Raw genomic sequence first — 20664 nt, forward strand, 5'->3', positions numbered from 1 at the left:
GCCACCACCGCCCGGCCCTTCCTTCTTTTTTAATACAGTCTGCTGGCTAGTCTATCCTTTGGGAAATTGAGACTAAATAATATTTGAAATTATTATTGAAAAGTGTGTTCCTTTTGTTGATTTTGTAATGTTTACTGTTTTGCTAATGATTACAAATGTAATATCTTTCTCCTCCTGTAACTTCTGGATGTCTCTAGTGGTTGTGTTTACCACTCTCTTGAATCTGAAGAATTTCTTATTATATCCTCTGTAGAGTTGACTTGATGTTCATTGATCTTTTTGCCTGTTTTTATTATGAATTTAATATTTAATTTCTCCCCCAGTCATAATAGACAGATTTACTGGGTATTGTAGCCTGGGTTGGTTCTTGTAGTATTTCAGAATATGTACTGCATCTTTCTATGTTCTTCTGACTTTCTATGTTTCAGTTTAGGGATCATTTGTTATTGTGTGGGGCTGTCTTTTTTTATGACTTGATGGTTTTCTATTTGTAGCGCTTTATATACTTATATTTAGTGTTTTAACTGTAGTATAACTTGGGGTTTCTTTTTCCAATTGCTTTTAAAAATGCTTTTTATATGTGAATAAGCCCATGTTTCCCTAGGTTTGGGATTTTTTCTTTCTACAGTTATCTTCCTTTAGAATAAATTTTCCTCTTAGTTTCATGCCAGTAATTCATTGATTTATTTCTATTTAATTATTGTTTTTTTTTTCTTTCTTCTACTTCAAATTCCTAAGTATTGATTCAGGACTTCATGCATGCTAGGCATGTGTGCTTTCAATGATCCACATCTCCAATTGATTTGCTTTTCAATATGTCCCAAAAAGTTTCCCTGTTCTGTTCATACTTTTAAAATTTTATTATTTTCTTTCAGTGTACCAATTCTTCTACTTTGTCTTAAAAAGATTTCATTTGATTTGTTGAATTTTTGATTTGCACCATCATTTTATTTGGTGTTTCTTAAATATTTGTCTTTATTGAATTATATTCTCATATCCTGTATTAGCTTCCCTGTTCTCTATTTAGTTGTCTTTGTTCTCTTGTAATGCATTCAAATTTCTTTATATCATCTTTCATTTTTGTAAACATAATTATTATTCTTTTGATTTCTTTGTGTATAATAATTATCTGATCTTTTATCAGAGGATATTGCTCTGGAATTGGTCAGTTTTAGAGTGGAGAAAAATATATAGCTCAATAAAAACAATAAAAAAAAGAAGAAAGAAATGGCTGAAATGAAGGCTGTACCTTGGTGCTATTCAGAATATATGTGGAGAGCTGAGTATATTGCTCACCGGCAGAGTACTTATTTATCTTGATTTTAGAAGGCCCTGGATTCAATCCCTAGTATTGACAAAACAAAACAGGCTGTAAAACAAAAAGACATTTTAATGGTTGCCAATTTTATTCTTTTGAGGTACATCAACATTCCAGACTCTAAGATATTATAATTCCCCTTTAGCCAATGAGTGAATGGGGAAAATATAGATTTGTGTATTTATTAAGAAGCAAATATATGTGACAGACATTATTTTACTGACAGGAGTAGATAGAATCAATGGCTAAGATGAACTGGCTGTTTGTTATTACTTGTATTATAATTTGACCCAAATAGTCTAGGTCCAGTTTGTTACCTGCAAGATGCCATAATCAAAAGAAAGCTATAAAGAGCCAAAAAGAAAGACTTTGGCCTTAGTCATTAGAAAAATGCCAGAGAACTGCCAGGTTTGAATGGCAAAGATTTTAAAAAAAACTTGCAATATGTATTACTGTGGGACTAATAGTCCCAGGACCCAAAGAATTACATTCAAGCTGCAAAACTTCGTAGTGCTCCCTTCATTGATGCTTCCAGAAACTGTTGAGGAATATTATTTTTAGGTGTGTGACTTTAGTTTACGTTGTATTTGTTTAATTCGTCGAAACTGTATTACTTTGCCTGTGGTTCTAATAAAGAGATAAATGGCCAGTAGTGAGGTAGGAGCAAGGATAGGCGGGGCTGGCAGGTCGAGATTATAAATAGAAGGAGAATGAGCTGCAAGAGAACAAGGAGAGATGGACATCAGGAGCCAGCCACTCAGCTACAGAGCAAGCCATGAAGAAGCAAAAAAAGATATACAGAAAAGATAAAATCCCAGAGTCAAAAGGTAGTCAGGATAATTTAAGTTAAAAAGGATGGCAAAAAACCAGCCAAGCTAAGACTGGCCATTCATAACTAAGAATAAGTCTCTATGTGTGATTGATTTGGGAGCTGGGTGTCTGGCCATTCAAAGAATCAAGAGTAAAATGTCACACAACAAGAAGCTGAGATTTATATCTGCCCAGTACTGAGCTACTACTAGTGGATACATCCCAAAGTGTGAACCTACAGCCACACATGTTGCAGCTCTTTGAAACTATTTGCCATTCAAACTTGGCAGTTCTATTGCATTTTTCAGTGACCAAGGCCCATAATCTTTCTCCTTTGGTTCTTTATAGTTTTCTTTCTTTAACCTTAGCTCTTTGCCTGCTTATCTTTTTCTGCTTTTGCTCTCTCTTTTCCATTGCTACAGTTCTCTACCTGCGCTCTGGGACTTGTCTAAAGTCTTTCATCATATTGCATCAGTCACATTTGTCCTCATGGAAATGCAGGACTATTTATATCAATCCCAGGCAGAGGATGTGCTAGCTCTTTGGTCTTGGTGGTAAAGACTGAGGTGTTGTCACAGAAGTCTTGTACAGGCAGCTTGAAACAGTTGTAGTTCATTCTTTTTATGAGCGAGAGTTATGCTTTAGTAGTAAGCAATATGGTTTCCAGAACACAGATATGGCTACTTCATTGGAGTGTTAAAAATGTGAGTGCTCCATGAGCTCTTTGGGATGGCAGCAGAGGTACCTAGGAAGAGTCCTACAGCAGTCAGTTGGAGTTGAATTGCCCTGGCCCATAACATCTTAACACATTTAAAGGAAAAAGAAATAAAATGGAGTAAGTAGGGCTCAGGGTGATGGATTACACCTGTAAAAACAGGAAGAGATGAGTTTTTTTTTTTTTTTAACATTTTATGCTATATTGTGATTTTTGTGGCCAGACTGGGCTATTTGAGACCCTATCTTAAGGGAAAAAAGGAAAGATGGAAGGAGGGAGTCGAATGGAGTGCTTTTAGTAATGGCTTATTATTTAACAACAATTTGACAGTATTAAACTGTTTTAACAATGTTTAATTTCTGTTCTGCTTCCTCAAGATGATGTGAATTCTTCTAGTTTTTATTCTCTCAAAAGGAAGATAAAGTCCTGTGATTTAGATTTATTTATTTTTTTAAGATCAACAAAGCTGTGTACATGTAAATGTAAAATATAAAGCTTGCTAGCTGTAGTAGCACATGTCTTTAAGAGTAAGGCAGATCTCTGTGAGTTCTAGGCTAGCCTTTTATAGAGAGTTCTAGGACAGCTAGCGTTACATAGAGATAACCTGTTTCCAAAATAACAATAAAACCAAACTAAATAAAAAAAAACCATACTTTTTTGATTATTTTTTTGAATTTTAAAATAACATTTTTTTTTCTTTAGTAGTGTGTGAGTGGCAAATGCCAGCCACAGGATGTCTTACAAGGATAATTTGTAGGAGCTAGTTTTCTCTTTAAATCATTTGCTTCTCAGGGACAGAACTCAAGTCTTGAGCTTTAGTGATACTTACCTTTACTCTTTGAGGCACCTATTGGCCCTTGTAATTAAAAAAAAAAAAAAAGACTTCCTGTCTGTGAGTGTAGCCATGAATGTTCTACATGACTTTACTTATTTCTAAATTTTGATGGACCTACCTAAAAAAAAAAAAAAAAAAAAATCAAACCCCAAAAAATAAAAGCCCCAAAGCATACTACTTTTCTGCTTTCTAAGGTATTAGGAGATAAAGGAGAAGTTCTGCTTTTTTTTTTTTTTTTTTTTTTTTTGTAAAGCTCGAATGGATCAGAGTTGACTTCTTGGCTGTTTCTTGGGTACATTGTTTCAGAAACAATAGAGCCATCCCAGGCTAGAGTTTTTCATCCTTGGCTTTGTGGTTATGAACTTTGAGATTTTGAGATCCTGGGCAAGCTATACCTTTCTACAGTCCTTTCAGATGAAATGGCATCTGAGGTCACTTGTCACTTTCATAGGATAAAATGAGATGACATAATTAAAAAGAATATATATTACTTGCCCTACCTTATGCATTGGACAAATTTAGTTGCCACTTGTGATAATATTATAGAAAAACAAGGCAAAGAAAATCTATAGACTGTAATGATTCTCTCTAGTATAGTCTTGGAGTAGTTTGATGAGATAAATTTTGTTTTGTAGTTATCCTTGTAAGCAGAAGTGCAGTTTGCTCATAGCTGCTTATAATGTTTCTTCTGTCTGTCTATCAAAGATTGACCAAGCAATGAAAATTGCTTGTTTAGGAGTCAACTACTTAGGAAAAGGAATGTATTATTTTCAGGAAATATTCCTCTTTCTTGTCAGTAAGACCTTACTGTGTGAGGCACCTGGATGGAAATTTTGGCATGTGCCATACCCAGGAGATAGTTTGTATGATTTTTAAAAATTATTTTATTTCTTATGTATAAGTGTTTTGCTTGTATATGTGTTCATGTGTGCCTGGTGTTCATGAAGGCCAGAAAGAGGGTGTTAGTTCTCTGGAACTGGAATTACACATGTTGTGAATAACCCTTTCTAAGACTTAAGCTAAAACTTAACTACTTTATTTATTTATTTATTAATTAAAAATTTCCACCTCCTCCCTCTCCAGTCCTAAGAAAAGTCAGGGTGCCATGCACTGTAGGAAGTCCAAGGCCCTCCTCCCTCCCTCCAGTTCTAGGAAGGTGTGGATCCAAACAGACTAGGCTCCCAAAAAGCCAGTACATGCAGTAGAATCAAAACCCAGTGCCATTATCATTGGCTTCACGGTCAGCCCTCATTGTCAGCCACATTCAGAGAGTCCAGTCTGATCAAATGCTCATTCAGTCCCAGTCCAGCTGACCTTGGTGAGCTCCCATTAGATCATTCACACCGTGAGTGACCACACCCCTCGCAGTTCTGACTTCCTTGCTCCTGTTTTCCCTCCTTCTGCTCTTCATCTAGACCTTGGGAACTCAGTCCATTGCTCCAATGTGGGTCTCTGTCTCTATCTCCATCCATTGCCGGATGAAGGTTCTATGGTGATATGCAAGATATTCATCAGTTTGGCTATGGGAGAAGGCCAGTTCAGGCACCCTCTCCTCTGCTGCCCAAGGACCTAGCTGGGAACATCCCCTTGGACACCTGGAAACCCCTCTAGAGCCAAGTCTCTTGCCAACCCTAAAGTTTTTTTTTTTGTTTTTTTTTTTAACTGATGATCCCGTTTACAGAAACATTCTAGTTTGAACTTGCTCTGAGGTAAAAATGAGCTAAAACGTGTATAGCTTGTTTTAGACTGGGGAGAAATTGTTGCTTTGTGTGTGTTAGTCTGAGTAAAAGGAACAAAGCAGTCTTTTAAGTGTTTTATAGTCTTTGTGGGACAATAGATCTAGTTATGAAACATCCTAGTATATTTTCTATATAACAAAATTGTACAGTTTAATGAGAAGTCATCTTTCTAACCACCCATGGATATATGTGCCCATAAGATAGAAATGCAATCATGAAATTATATATACATAATTACATGAGATTATACACTGTAATGCAGGTATTGAGGAGACACCATAGCTGCTTTTGCAGATGCAAAAATTACAGACAGAGGCAATGGTTTTCAGAGTCTTTGGTCCTACAGTCCTTTCTCGGACGGGATTCTTTTCCATCAGAGAATCATTCTTCTGGTTGGTTGACATCTGAACACATTTGTTACCTTCTGTAACTCCCATAGCCTCCAATAAGGACTGGAGTTCATTTCTCAATACCGATATCATGAAGCTCATAAGTGTCTATAAATTTCAGTTCTGAGGAATCTGGCATACTCTTCTAGAGTTTATTGTTAGCCACATACGGGACATTCACTCACACAGACATACAAACATTATGCATATAAGTAAAAATAAGTCTTTTGAAAAGGAATTTAAAAAGGGAAATAGGTCTTTTTTCTGAAAAGTGTTTACTGATGGGAGAGCTGGACTTGGGGTCCTAAGAGTGGGAGAGTGTACACTGCCACTTGCCTGGGCAGCACATTAGAGCTTGCCCTGTGTCTCCCCCCCCCCCAATCTAACATTGGTGAGGGAAAATGCCCTGCCATCCCTCACCCCAACTCTTTGCCAACTGCTCTAGGCAGGAGAGGAGGGAGTACTGTCTTTGAACCTCAGTAACTGCAGCACTTGGTAGAGCGGAGAGTGGGCCCTGCACCATGCCTGGGCAAAACAGTAGAGCTGGCTATGGTGTGGTAAGCCAGCCACAAGGGCATGAGAGCAGGAGAATGGCCCTGCTTCTTACAGCCTGCTGCAGTGGATGGATGAGCTAGTGTTATGTGTGTGTGTGTGGTGGGGGGGCAAGGGTATTGGAGAGCTCTCCCTGGCAGACTGATAAACCAGGCCCAAAACCAGGGCTATGAATTGCCCCAACCAAAAGTCCACCTTACCTATGAATTTTTGGAGCATGTGAAGGAGTCAAGATCTCCATGACACAAGGCACCAACAAGATTTTAGGATATTCAGGAGGAGTCCCAGTAAGGGTCCACTACCAATGGTTTAACAGAACAAAGGCTGCTATCCAGACTATTAACAACTCATTGCAATTGCAATAAACACTTAAAAGTAAAGATGAATGGACAAAAGGATATACTGTGTGGGTCATTGTGTCAAACTACAGTTTCTACATTGAGACTTCTTTATTTGGTGTTTATTTTTCTTTTAAAGTTTATTTTATTTTGGGGGGAGCTTGCAAGGACAGATCTGATATATAGGGATGTAGAAATGAATGGAATCAGGATGCATTGATGTTAAATCCACAAAGAATCAATACATAGTTTTTAAAAATTCCTAGCACTTTGGAGTCAGAGGCAGGTGGACCTCTGTGAGTTCGAGCCTAGTCTAGGAGTTCTAGGACATCTCGGATTGTTACACAAAGAAACCCTTGCTGGAAAAAGATTGTAACTTACTCTAAGACAAAATGAATTTCACAGTAGTTGAATTTTCTTTTTTTCCGAGACAGGGTTTCTTTGTGGCTTTGGAGCCTGTTCTGGAACTAGCTCTGTATACCAGGCTGGTCTCGAACTCACAGAGATCCGCCTGCCTCTGCCTCCCGAGTGCTGGGATTAAAGGCGTGCACCACCATCGCCCGGCTTGAATTTTATTCTTATTTTACAAAAGTTTAAAAAAAAACCCTCATGTATCATACAAGAGAAGAATCTCTTTTGAATAAAAATATCTTTGAATGTGGACCAGTTATTTCATTTTAGTTATTGAAAGGTTAAATTGACTTTTTACTATGGAATAAATGCTGCAGGCTATGGTGTAGATGCATTGAATTTTGAATACTAAAGAACCAGCAAAAGAAACAGATGTGGGGTACCGGGTGGGACAAAAACCCCAACAAACAAGCAGCCCTGGCCCTTTATGTTATAGAATGGAGCCCATGTGTATAACTACATCCACAGAAAGCCTGAGAAAGCTTGGAAAAGACTAGAGTAAAACATTTCGGTTTTCAGCCATAGCAGAAGAAAAAGATCTGAGCTGTTTTAAAATGCCTGCTTTCTGGGCCTTCCTGCCAGGGAAAACTCTTGACTCTTTCAAGCAGGCAGTCTGGACTATGGAGCTATGGATACATTGTTGCAGCTTGCTTCCTGGCAAGAAAACGCCATAGGAGCTTTTGACTGTTGTTTATGGACACACTATTGGAGCTTGCTTCCTTGCAAGGACCTTAAAACGCCATAGAGTTGTGGCAAAAAACTTCTCCATATTCCTTAGCAAATTAAAGACCCATGTGGTCAGAAAAAGAGAGATATACAATAAAGAGAAATTCAAAGAGAAAGAAAACCTCTAAATGGTTTACAATGTTTTAAAAATATATACAGGCTAAAGGTTAAAGTTCTCAGAGTAAAAAAAAAAAGAAAGAAAAAAAGAAAGAGAGTAGTCTGGGAGGCAGAGACAGACTGATCTCTGTGAGTTCAAGGATAACCTGGTTTACAGAGGGAATTCCAGGACAAAGATATACAGAGAACCTGTCTCAAAAAGCCAAAAGTTAAAAGTAAAAATAAAAGAAATAGAGGTTAAAATAAAGCTGCATAAAGACGGAAAATATACAGAGAATCTTGATACTGTATGCTATTATGCTCTCTTTAAATTGTTTAAATACTGAGGAAGGAGCAACAGCTGCTAAAAGATATTTGCTTATAAGTGCTGCAGAATTAATCCAACATAGGTATTTTGACAATACCTTGACTTCACAGTTGAAGTCAAAAGGTATGTTACTTTGGAGAAGGGATTTTGCTCTTGTTTCAACAGAAAATGAGAGGCTGTGGATTTATTCAGAGTTAAGAAAAATCCAGTTTGATCAAGGAAGACCACCTGAGAACTCTCCGGCAGAAATAGATGGCCCAGATGTCTGAGTTCTTCATCCAGAACAGGTTCAGGACTGCTGCCTGAGATGATCAAGACTCACAGGATACTTCAGTCAGGACTTGATCATAATTCTAAATTTTCTTTAGGTCCCCATAAGATTATCAGCGCCCCCAACCAGCTTGAAGTAGCCTGAAATACTATGCCCACATTCCCAAAAAATGGACTATGGATATTTTCCTTTTTTTTTTAAAAAAAAAAAAAAAAGAGGGGGAAGTGGTGTGGGGGAATTGTCTGTATTCTGTCAATCATGTTTTAAATAAATGCTAATTGGTCAGGCAGGAAATATAGTTGGGAAAACCAGACAGGAAGTAGGAATGATGTAATGAGAACAGGAGAATTCTGGGAAGAAGGAAGTTGATTCCTCTTCTGCTGAGACCACCAAAGCAGCAGGATGTGATCTGCCTCACTGAAAAAGGTACTGAGCCACATGGCTAACATAGGTCAGGAAAATGGGTTAATGAAGATGTGAGAGTTAGCCAGTGAGAGGCTAGAGCTAATGGGCCAATCAGCTTATAATTTATGGAGACCTATGTGTGATTTTCTTTGGGGCTAAACAGCTTTGGGGTACCGGGCGGGACAGAAACCCAAACAAGCAGGCCAGCCCCTCATGTTACAGTCAGCCATTAGAAAGAGCAACCATACAGCATCTAATCTAACATTACAAATGACGTTTTCATGATAGGAGAAATATTATAATCTGTCTCATCTATGAGCTCCTTTTTATGACCTCTTTGGTGTTATTGGTGTAAATGATAGACTTGTAAACTTCAGAATCTTTAATAAGGTCTTTCAGTAATTTTTTTGTCATAAATTATGAAGTGATTAATTATCTTTCTTATTTATCATGTCTGTTTGTTTTTGTCTACTTGTCAAAAATCTCAACATATTAAGAAGGAATCTTAATTGAGTAAATGTTTCTATAAGATAGTCCTGTAGGCAAAGCTCTGGGGTATTGTTTTAATTAGTGATTGATGTGCAATCACTAATTACCCATTGTGCATAGTACTGTGCAAGTAGTCCTGCATCGTATAAAAAAGCAAACTGAATAAACCAGAAGGAACAAATATATAAGTAGTATTTTTTGAGGCCACTGCTTAAGTTCCTGCCTCCAGTCCTTGCCTTACCTTCCCTTTGTATGATGTATTATAACTCTTTGATGAATGAAATTCTTTACTCCTGAATTTGATTTTGGCTGATGGTCTTTATCACCACACTAGGAATCAAATGATGGCAGTTATTTAATTTGCTTTAAGGCAAAGTTTCAGGTAGATTTTGCTACTCCAAAATTAACTGTGTAGTTGAAGATGACCCTGAAATCTGGATCATCCTGTGCTCCCCATGTATTGATATTATAGGTGTGTACTACCATATACTAGTTATTGAAATTAGGACTTGGTTCATTCTAGACAGGTGCTCTTTTCCATTGAGTTGCAATTTGTTTTATATTTCTGAGACAAGTTCTCATTATGTAGCCCAGGGAAGAGACGGACATTGAACTTGTGATCTCTTTTTGTGTTAGACATCTTAGGGCTGTGATTATATAATATATACCATCACATGTAGCTTTGGAACATAATACAGCTAATCTTTTTTTATTATGTTAATGGGTTATGAATCCCAGTGTATCCGAAACCCCCCCCCGTACTTTTTAAAATAAAATATTTACATTTTCAAAAGTTTTTAAATGGACTCAGAAATGCTATTTTTCTAACTATCTTTGAGGAAATAATTCTGGATTTATATGGTTTTAGGTAGCCTTGGGACTCTCTGCCTTAGGACTCTGCTTATTCTGGATATGAAATTGTTTTATAATAGTTCTGTGGAAAAACTAGACCTTCATAAATTGACTACTGTCTGTCATGTTAGAACTGAACAGAGGTAGTTGCCATGACAAAGAATCATCGAGAAAACATCAGATTTTGAAAACCCAGCATTTGACTAAAGAGTTCTCTCTGTCTCTGTCTCTCTCTTCCTGTACGTGTTTAGCATACAGCAACTTTAGGTATTATTCCTCAGGCTCTGTTTACCTTTTTTTTTTTTGTTTCCTGCTCACCTAGACATTACCAAGTAGAAACAGGAATCCATCTGTCTCTGCCTTCCTAGTACTAAGATTCTAAGAGCATATCACAACACCTAGATTGACTTGTTTTTATTTGCTTTTTGTGAGTTCTGAGACTTGAACTCATGGAATTAGCTTGCACCCTAGCCTACTGATTGTACAACCTCTCTCTCTCTCTTTCTGTAATATTTTTATTATTTAACAGTTCTAAAATTTAAATATATTTTGATCACATTCTTCCTCTCTCCCGTTTGTCCAGATCATCTCTTTTCCAGAGCTTCAATTATATATAAGTTATATATAACACAGTTATTTTGTGAACTAAAATGTTTGAATGATTTCTTCCTTTTTTACTGCTTCATCAATATTTTTCCTTACACCAAAGTGTTAGGAAATAGAATTAGTTTATTAATTAAATAATTGTTTAAAGATTAAAATAAAACTAGAACAACCCTAAAGGTCTTTAGTGTAAAAGGGAAATGATATAAGGGGTTGTTTATAAGGTCACTATAATACTCATTAGAGAGAACCCTTTTAGTTCACATAGAAGAAGATTTAATGTCCCTCTGTTATAGCACTTTGTGGAGGTTGAAATGAATCTTTATGGATGTACCCAGTTTTGGGTATTAGAATTGAGCTATAAGGAAAGTATGTGAGGAAAACAATATTGTTTGCCAAAACATTCTAAACAGCTATGAATTATAGTAAATTAGTTATTAATTGGTAAATACTCTTAAAAATCAGAATTTTTTTCTATTTTAGTACTTTTTTTTTTATTTCTTTTTCTTTTTTTTTTTTTTTTGAGATAAGGTTTATGTAGTCTATGCTGGACTTAAACTAGCTGTGGAGCTGAGCCGGTTTTTAATCCTCCTAGCTTCAGTTCCTAAAGTTTCAAAACCATAGTCATTACTACCATTCCAGCCACTTTTAACAAAAACAAACAATAACACAACAAAATTCCTTTTACTTTTAGATCAGAAATTATAGCTAGTTTTCACCCATCCCTTGAACTAACTGGGGCTAAACAAAACTAAATTATTCCAGTAATTTTATCAAAATTTAGATGAGTTGTTTACAGTTGAAATTATGTATTTAAATTTTCTTGGAAATATATGCTGTTATTATTTATTGAGAACTATTCTGAGCACAGGGTCTATGTTTTGGAAAAATGTGAATTTTTCCAGGAGTATGAAATTTGTAGGACACAGTGGATCACATACTAAAGTAAAATAGGCATGACTGGGGGAGGGCTGTCAGAACGTATGTTTTGCTATTGGTTTCCTAAGGTGATGTTTCATGTTGAATAGGCCCTCAGAACTAATGTTCAAACAAGAAACAAACAATAAAAAACTTCATCTCCCAAATTAAATATGTACCAAATATCAGCATTATATCTCATGCTATCTGCTTTAAATTAAAGATAATTATTATTCTTTTCTTAGATAGCACCAAGAGGGAAATGAGTACTTATGTTTAATTTTCATTGGAATCATGCAGTTATTGGATGCAATTTTACATTGATAATTGTATAGAAACACATATGTTGGTAGTAATTTTGGAATAATTTTAATGGATATATGCTTATCACTTTTTAGTAAGTGCTATATTTTTCACTTTTTTTAGGCATACAGGTAGAAGGAGAAAAGAGAGGAGGCAAAGCCGTGTGTACACCGGGAGAGAGAACAGGGAGAGAGCTATATTTTTCACTTTTAAGCAATAAAACATAATAGTGTAGTACCTGACTATTTGATTAATAAATGCTGTTTTTTATTTGCTAATATTGATTTTGCTCTCTTACTCCCTGTTTTGGTTCTATCTAGGGTGTGGATGAATGGAATATAGCTCGCCTAAATACAGTCTTGGATGTGGTTGAAGAAGAGTGCGGTATTTCTATTGAGGGTGTAAATACCCCCTATCTCTATTTTGGAATGTGGAAAACAACATTTGCATGGCACACAGAGGACATGGATCTCTACAGTATTAATTATCTACATTTTGGGGAGCCCAAATCTTGGCAAGTCACTACTTTAATATTCACATCCTTTAGAGTTGTGAGTCATTGAGTGTTGTGCATTATTGAAGAGAATTAATTTTTTGATAGAGTGTAAGGAAGTTTTGAATTGTAATCATATAATCATTCTTTTCTTCTCAGATTTTTGAGTAGAAACTTTAAGCCCAGTGGTTTCCTGTGGACATTTTGTATGCCATGGATTAATATAATCTTTATCTGAAGTAATTTGTGGAATGTCTTTATTTCTTTGAGTATTTGTTAGAAATTTTGAGATAAAAACATGACATCTTGGATGTAGAAGAGTCTTAATCTGTTGATTCAGCTTTCTCTTAATGATAATCCTCATTTGGTCATTAATGTGACAAGGAGAATGAATCAGGGGCCCTATTAGCAGTCCATGGAAAATAGTATTGGTAAGAATGGCAAAACACTTAAGTTGATATATTGTCACAAGCTGTTGTGGGCCATGACACAATTGCTACAAATGACAGCTGATATTTATAAGGCCGACATACATGGTGATCAACTGATGGAGGAAATTTATAGGCAGGGCTTATTGAAAATATTGCATATAATACTGATTGTAAATTCATGTGTGTAAATGGTATCTTCCCAATACCTGCAATGTAATGTGTAATCTCCCGTGATGTGTGTATATATGATTACATCTCAATCTTTTGGACATATATATCCATGGATAGTCAGGAAGATACCTTTTCCTTAAGCTGTATAGTTTTGATATGTAGCAAATATACTAGGATATGCTTCATAACTAGATCTATTGTCCCACAAGGACTATAAGACATTTAGGCCCTGTTTTTTATCACTAGCTCAAGACTGGCATGAATAACACAACAGTTTCTTTTCACTTCTAAGAAAAGCCACATACAATTCATTGATTCATAACCTCAAGAGCAGATTCAGACTAGACTGAATGTCTCTGTGAACAAATTGTAAGTTAAAAAGTTTGCAAATATGCACAGGGACGGAATTGCAGGTGTCTAACCAAGGTTATTAGCACAAAGTGACCTAGAACTGCTATGCTAACTTTTTTATCCAGGTTTGGCTGATAAGAGACCAGCAGCTACTTTCTACTAAATTTCTTAAGCAATTAACACTCTGCACAAACTTCTAACCTCAGTTTATGGTACTAAATTCAAGGCTCAGTTTAGTAACTTTATATTTTAGTCCTAAAATTTATATGGTGGATAGGAATAACAAGTAATAATCAAGTCCAGTGAGAACCAGCTGTACATGTGAAAGGCGTTGCAGATGGCCAGGACTATGGAAGACAGCCTGACCTCACAGCCTTGAATATAATGTTACAAGCTTTTCTCCTATAATTTTCTCCTTGTACTCTGGGGCTAAACACAGGATAAGAAAATATATCTTTAGACTTGGGACACTTTCCATGCTAGCCTTAATTAAAGTACTGAAGTGCCCAGCACTCTTCATCCCTGCCTATGCGTTCCCATGGTAAATAGCTCTGCCACTTATCTTTACTCATAAGTGCATTGTGACCTAAGAAGAAGATTTTGTAACCCTTTTTATTGACAGAAGTTTGCTGTTAAATATGTATATAAGCTGTGTGCCCAGAGAATTAGGGAGAATAGAATTAGAACGAGAGAATTGAAACTTAAAATTAGGGAAAATTAGAACAAGAGAATTAGAACTAGAGAATTGGAACCAGGAAAAAGAGAACAAGAAGTAAAAAGAACATGTCCCTCACTTCATGTATGTGAGTCTTTTTTTTTTTTTAGATAAGAAAAATTTCCTAAAGTTCTGGCTCCTCTGAGGTGTTCTTTTTGTTACCTTGGGAACAGCATTGGCAGTTAGACTCACCACTACAACAATATGTGGTGCATGTATTTATTAAGATGGCGGCTCATTGTTCACACTGTGGTGGGCTCATAGTAATTCTCCTGTTTCAGTTGCCTGAGTGTTGAGATTACAAGTGTTAGACTGGTTTCATGTGGTTCCTGAACTCACTGTATAAATTACATGGATCATAGACTTCCAGTGATTATTTCTGCTTCTGCCTTCCATATGTTGGAATTAGAGGCACGTGCTATTTTTTTTGTAATGACTTTAAAATGTATCAGTGAAAAATGAAGTATATGCCACATTCATTACTCATTTGTAATTATTAGTTTATTAGTAATACTGGTTACTTCTGTTTTTAGTCAATTTCTAATATAAATTTAATTTTCTTTAATTCATACATATGCATCATATGCATGCTGACATATAGACAGGAGCATGTGGTCTATCTTTTTGACAGTATAGGAGATACATTTTTTTGGATGCTTGTCAGCGATACTTCCCAGCATGAAACACCTTTTCTCACATAAGAAAAGAGTAGCCTCTTCTAGTTTCACTTTGATAGAGCATTGGAATGATTTGTATAATATACATCCCTGTCTTGCCAGTACTTCCACTTGTATAATTTGTGCTACTTTAGTAACAACAAAAAAGAAAATTCTATTGGTCAAGTAATTCCTTTTTTACTTATTAAAATTTTATTATAAAGAACTTACAAACAAAAAAAAAATAATCACACAGTGAATTTAGCTGGACCAAGATCTCCAGATGTTGGTCCAGTGTCTGTGAGGTCAGGAGCTCCACTCAGTTGTATCTCAATGAACTCTATAAAGAGAGCATCCATTCTGGGGAACTTCACATTGGGTTTTGCATTTTTACAAATACATTTATCAAATACATTTTTATGTACTTAACATCGAAAAACTAAAAAGTTCAAGATTCAATTAAAATTAGCAAAACACTTAGATAATACTTGCTTTCCTTACATCTGTCCTTTACCTTCAGTCCTTTCTCATACCCTAATATTTTCCTGTTCTTGTTTTCTTTTTCTGTGCTCTTCTATACCAACATGTACATCTGTTTCATCATACACTTACAATGCTAGGATCCACATGAGAGGGAGAACATGTAGGTTGTTTTGCTTTCCTTTCTGAGATTGTGTCACCTCACTTAATATCATACATTCTAAATCCTTCCATGTTTTCGCAAATTTTTGATTTTATTTTTCTTTAGAGGCAAATAGTCTTCTGTTTTATAAACGTACTATGTTTTTATTATCCATTTATTCATCTGTTGAAGGACAATTAGGTTGGTTCCATTTCTTTGCTATAGTACTTAAAATAGCTTTTCTTTTTTTTTTTTTTTTTCTTTTCCTCCCCCCTCCCCCCAACAAGGTCTCTCTATGTTCACAGCTCTGTCTGTTCTGGAAATCTCTATATAGACCAGGTTGGCCTTGAACTTACAAACATCAACTTACCTATTCTTCACAGGTACTAGGGTGACTGCTCTTGGGTAGTCCAGTTTTTCAAAAACATTAGTCTTTGAGAATATTGTGTACCATGTTGTGAGCCTATTCACCCTTCCGTTCCCAGTCCCACTTCTTCCCTTCACACTCCAACTTCAACCCTCCACCTCACCTCTCCAAGGTGAATTTGTGCTGCTGAACTATTTTTTGGATGAGTGAGTGATCTTTTACTAAAACACGATGGGTTTAACAGGTCTTACACTTTTAGAGAAAATTGATCTTTTCTCTGTCAGCAGCTAAGAATTGTCATATCATGAGGTTTTTAGTTCAAAATTTAGGGAATATTTCAGATACTGCATATTTTAAAGCACTAACACCTGTTGGTCAAGAGTCCTTTGGCAAACCTCTCTCCAAAGTATTCACATTATGAATCACAACAGTAGCAAAATTACAGTTATGATGTCACAATGAAGGTAATTTTATAGTTGGGGTCACCACAACATGAAGAACTATATTAAAGGGTTGCAGCATTGGGAAGGTTGAGAACCACTGCACTGGGAATGTTGGATGAATATTTTTCTTCTTTAGGGTGAAAAGATTAAAATCCAGATTTTTTTAAAGTTATATAATTGTGAAATAAATAGATAAGTAAAAGCTACATTTAAAAGAGAACAATAAAGTCTGAAACATGGCTCACTGGTAAAGGTTCTTGCCACCAAGTATGAAAACCTAAGTTTGATCCCTAGAAACTAACTTGGTAGGAGAGAACTAACTTCTGAAAGTTGTTCACTAACTATCACAAGCACAGATGGTACACATGTGCATGCACATGTGCATTCATACACATAAACAGTAAGTATAATAAAATTACAAAAAGATAGCAACCAATGTTTTCTTTGAAACAATACCAAAACTGGCCAGTTTCCAAACAAACAAAATACCTATGCCCACAAGTATCTACAATACATAGGAAATTTTTGGTTGAGGGTTTGTTTATCTTGATCCTTTGCTCCCTAACCTTTAAGTTACAATTGATCTTGGACATTTAAGTTGGTAGTTTATATTGATTTTCTTCTATTCTGTGTCTAAGGTACAGACTTTTGTGATTTCTTATTTTCTACTCAGTTTATCTAAGTTCAGTTTAGTGTTCAAATTTTGTAAGTAGAGGTATTTATATCTATATAACTATAATATTATCTATCTATAATATTATAAACAACATTTTCTTTTTTATTAATATTTTAGGTATGCTATTCCTCCGGAGCATGGAAAACGACTTGAAAGATTAGCCCAAGGTAAAACTTGCTTTCCATTTCTTATCTTATGCTTTTTGTTTTGTGGCAGTTCAGCAGTTTTTTACTTCAAACTGTTGGCTTTTAAATGTTACCCTAATCGAATAATGTTATTTATTTTCATATTAATTTGTGATGTTTCTTCTGTTACATAATAATCTTCATAATGATTTTAGCTACTGTTTAATATTTCATTGGGCTTTTAAAATTTCAATCAATTTTGACTATTCCTCAATTTCTTTTCTTTCTTAAATAACATTGAACTTTATCTTTTGCTATTTACTCTTCCCCCAAATATGTCAGCTGGTCATGAACTATTGGTAATAGCAAGTAGAGTTGAATTTGAGTGATAACTGGTAGCAATCATTCTGCCTTTATCTAAGACTACTCTACAGCAAATTTTTAATATTTTAAGTTTATAGTTTTAGAATTTCTCACTCCCCTATTAATCATTAGCTTTCAGTAGCTCTTCAGCTAGCAATGGGGGCTTATGAGCCCCTCAGTACTTCATGCTGGAATGTTGACATCCTTGGTTTTTTACAGGTCTATTACAGACATCCACAACTGCTGTGGGTTCTTAAATGCAGCACTTTTGCTATGTCCAGAAGATACTATTTTACCCTGGTCCTCTCTGACCTCTAATTTTTTAAGTATTTTTATGGCCATCTTTCTCTATGCCTCTCATGTCTTGAGGAGTTTGTTTATTATATAGTTGTCACACTTATGGTTAAACTCCTCAAAGATACTTATTCATATAAAGACCCTTCTCCTATGAAGTCTGAGAATCATACTAATGTGCACATATAAAGATGCATATATGGAAGGAAAACAGATTGATTTAATATCTATTTAGCAAAATAACAATAGTTTCGTATGGGACCTGTTATCTCCCCAGCCATGGATTCTTGGCCAGATTTATAGTACTAGAAATTAGGTTCTTCCTATGGAGCAGGCTTAAATCCAGTTTAGCAGTTGATTGTGCCCATTCATGTGATTAGTATACCCATGAACATGTCTTTCCAGGGCAGTAGTTATTGTAGCTTCCAGGATTCTTAGTTGTGTAAGACTGTTGATTTTTCTCCTCCAGCAGTCTGTATAGCATCTTGCCATAGTTAATAGTGAAGAAGCTTTTAAATTGATTTCTCCAACTCCTCTGACCAGCTTTTGTTTTCTCTTTTAGCAACAGGGTCTTTCTGTCAGGTTCTTGTGGTCAACCAAGAGCAATGGCAATAGCATTATTTTAGGGGTCTCTGGGACCTCTTCTGAACAACAGTTCAAAAGAAAATATATCATACCTGGTACTGGGCTTTTGTATTTTCTTTCTTTTAGTAAGGCTTATCTTTGTATGGATCATGGCAGTAGATTCTTGTAATAATTTAGTTGAGAGGCTAGTTGTCATGCATGGGACATGCTTGCAATCCCAACTACCTTGGTGACTGGGCTAGGAAGATCACAAGTTCATGTCTACCCGGCTGCATAGCAGGATCTTGTCTCAAAAATGCAAATGAAGAAAACTTGAACAAGTAAAAAAAGTAAAAATAGCATTTTGAGTAAACAGATTGGATTATTGAAGCACTCAGATTATACTACCAAAGACAAAGACTGTGTTGTGATTAGAATCTGTGCTCCCTTTCCATCTTAATTTTTTTAAAAATGTATTTATGCACACTGTCTGTGTGTCTGGCATCTGCAGAGGTCAGAAAAGACAGTCAAATCTCTCAGGAACTGTAGTTAATGAATTGCTGTGAGTTAGCATGTGGGTGCTGGGTCCAGGTCCTCTGCAAGAGCAGCAAGTGCTTTTAACTACTTAATGCCCACCTTCCCACCCCAAAATGTGTGTGCTTAAAGATTAGAGAAAAAGGAACTTCGATGATCCAGGAAGTTTTTTCAGTGTTGGTGAAAGGATGTATATTTATGCAGTTTTGCAGGCTGGTTTTCACCACAAGTAGGCTACCTCTCAGGTACCCTTTCTTCACATTTGTACCAGATGGGCGATAATTTTGTCGCTTTCAACACTAATGGAGGTTTTATGTATGTTAGTCTCTAAATGAAAACAAACGAAATGATATAACCCTTCACAAGCCAAGGTTTCAGGAAGATGGGACAGGATTATCTTGCATGTTTTTCTAACTATGGCATGTTTATTGGTGCCCTCAGAATATGTGAAATGTTCTGTGACTATAGGATTTCAGCATTGCTATAGATCTTATTGGGACTTTCCCCTCTGATGATTATGAGACTATTAATGATCCCATTAATGTTTGATTTGATAAATAAGTAAATGTTATAGAATATTCCAAAAGTAACATTAAATTGTGGGAACTTTCAGAGACCATTTCTTACAAATGAATTACTGTCAAGTATCTTTAATTGTATTGTCAAGTACAATTAAAAAAATTTAAAAACTTAGGGAAAGTAAAGAATTAAAAATGAACTCAGACATATCTGATGAACTTCCAAAATATGTTTCTGATAACATTCTGTAAATAAAGTTTCTCAACCAAGTGAAGTTTGTAACTTACTTCTTAATATCTTCCTCCAGTGCTTTTCTAATTTAAGTTAAATTTTGACATGTTTCCCTATTGTTAAGGTCCTGATGACAAATTCAGTTCAGATGCAAATTAATAGACTTTTCTTTCTTCAGTGATTTTACCTTAAAATTTAACTCATAGTATTGCACAATGTTACAGATTTTGAAAGCCTGATAGATCCATTTGAATTGTATTAATACAGTTTTTGCATGGGTTTGAATTTGGAGACTACCCAGAGTTGGGTGCTTTATTGTCCCCATAGGTAAGATTTAGGGCATCTTAATTGTGCATACTTAATCATCATTTTGGTACAGGATTTTCTCCATATTCACTAAAGTTTTACTTGTGGTTGCATTTTATAACTATTGATCATGCACAGACTGCTGTGAAATGACCCCATAGGGCAAAGTTATGTCTTTTAAAGAGTAGTAGTAGTTCCCAATGCCTCTAAAAAGACTTGATTTTGTAAACTTCTCTTTCTCTCCTTCCCTCCTTCCATCTTTCCCTCCTTTTCCCGCTTTTAAACAGGTGCAGATGCTTACTCAGAATGTACTTTAGGAAAAAGATTTGTTTAAAAAATTAATTATTAATATGTATGTTTGTATATATGTCTGTTATGTGTAAGTCAGTGAGGGTGCCACTGGAAACAAGAGGCCATCAGATAGATAATCTAGAACTAGAGTTAAAGGTGATTGTGGGCCTCCTAGCATGATGCTAAGAAAGAACTCTTGGGTGTTCTGAAAGAATGGTATAAAGTTTTAACTGCTGAGCCAACTGTCTAGCCCCCATATGTACTTTTTTCTACCAAATTGTTCCTAAATTTCCCTGCTTCTATCCTGTTTGCTTCCCACCCCTGAGCCTTGTCTGCCTTTCTCTTTTGCCATTTGTCCTTCCCTCCTTCCCTCCTTCCCTCCTTCCCTCCTTCCCTCCTTCCTTCCTTCCCTCC

The 20664-nt window shown here is 35.8% G+C and overlaps 1 protein-coding gene across 4 annotated transcripts in view; it reads left to right on the forward strand.

Annotated features, from left to right (window-relative positions):
• The window catches only part of Kdm4c (lysine demethylase 4C), a 169069-nt gene that overhangs the window by 33532 nt on the left and 114873 nt on the right, over nt 1–20664 (forward strand). For all 4 annotated transcript variants that reach the window (XR_003377397.1, XM_005352661.3, XM_026782063.1 and 1 more), the window contains 2 exons: nt 12419–12612; nt 17141–17190. Coding sequence is in view for 3 of the 4 variants with exons in the window: in XM_005352661.3 (XP_005352718.1) it covers nt 12419–12612; nt 17141–17190 (244 nt within the window). In the remaining variant the exon portion in view is untranslated. The remainder of the gene's footprint in view (nt 1–12418; nt 12613–17140; nt 17191–20664) is intronic.

This window comes from Microtus ochrogaster, chromosome 10, assembly GCF_000317375.1.
Source record: "Microtus ochrogaster isolate Prairie Vole_2 chromosome 10, MicOch1.0, whole genome shotgun sequence".
NCBI lineage: Eukaryota > Metazoa > Chordata > Mammalia > Rodentia > Cricetidae > Microtus > Microtus ochrogaster.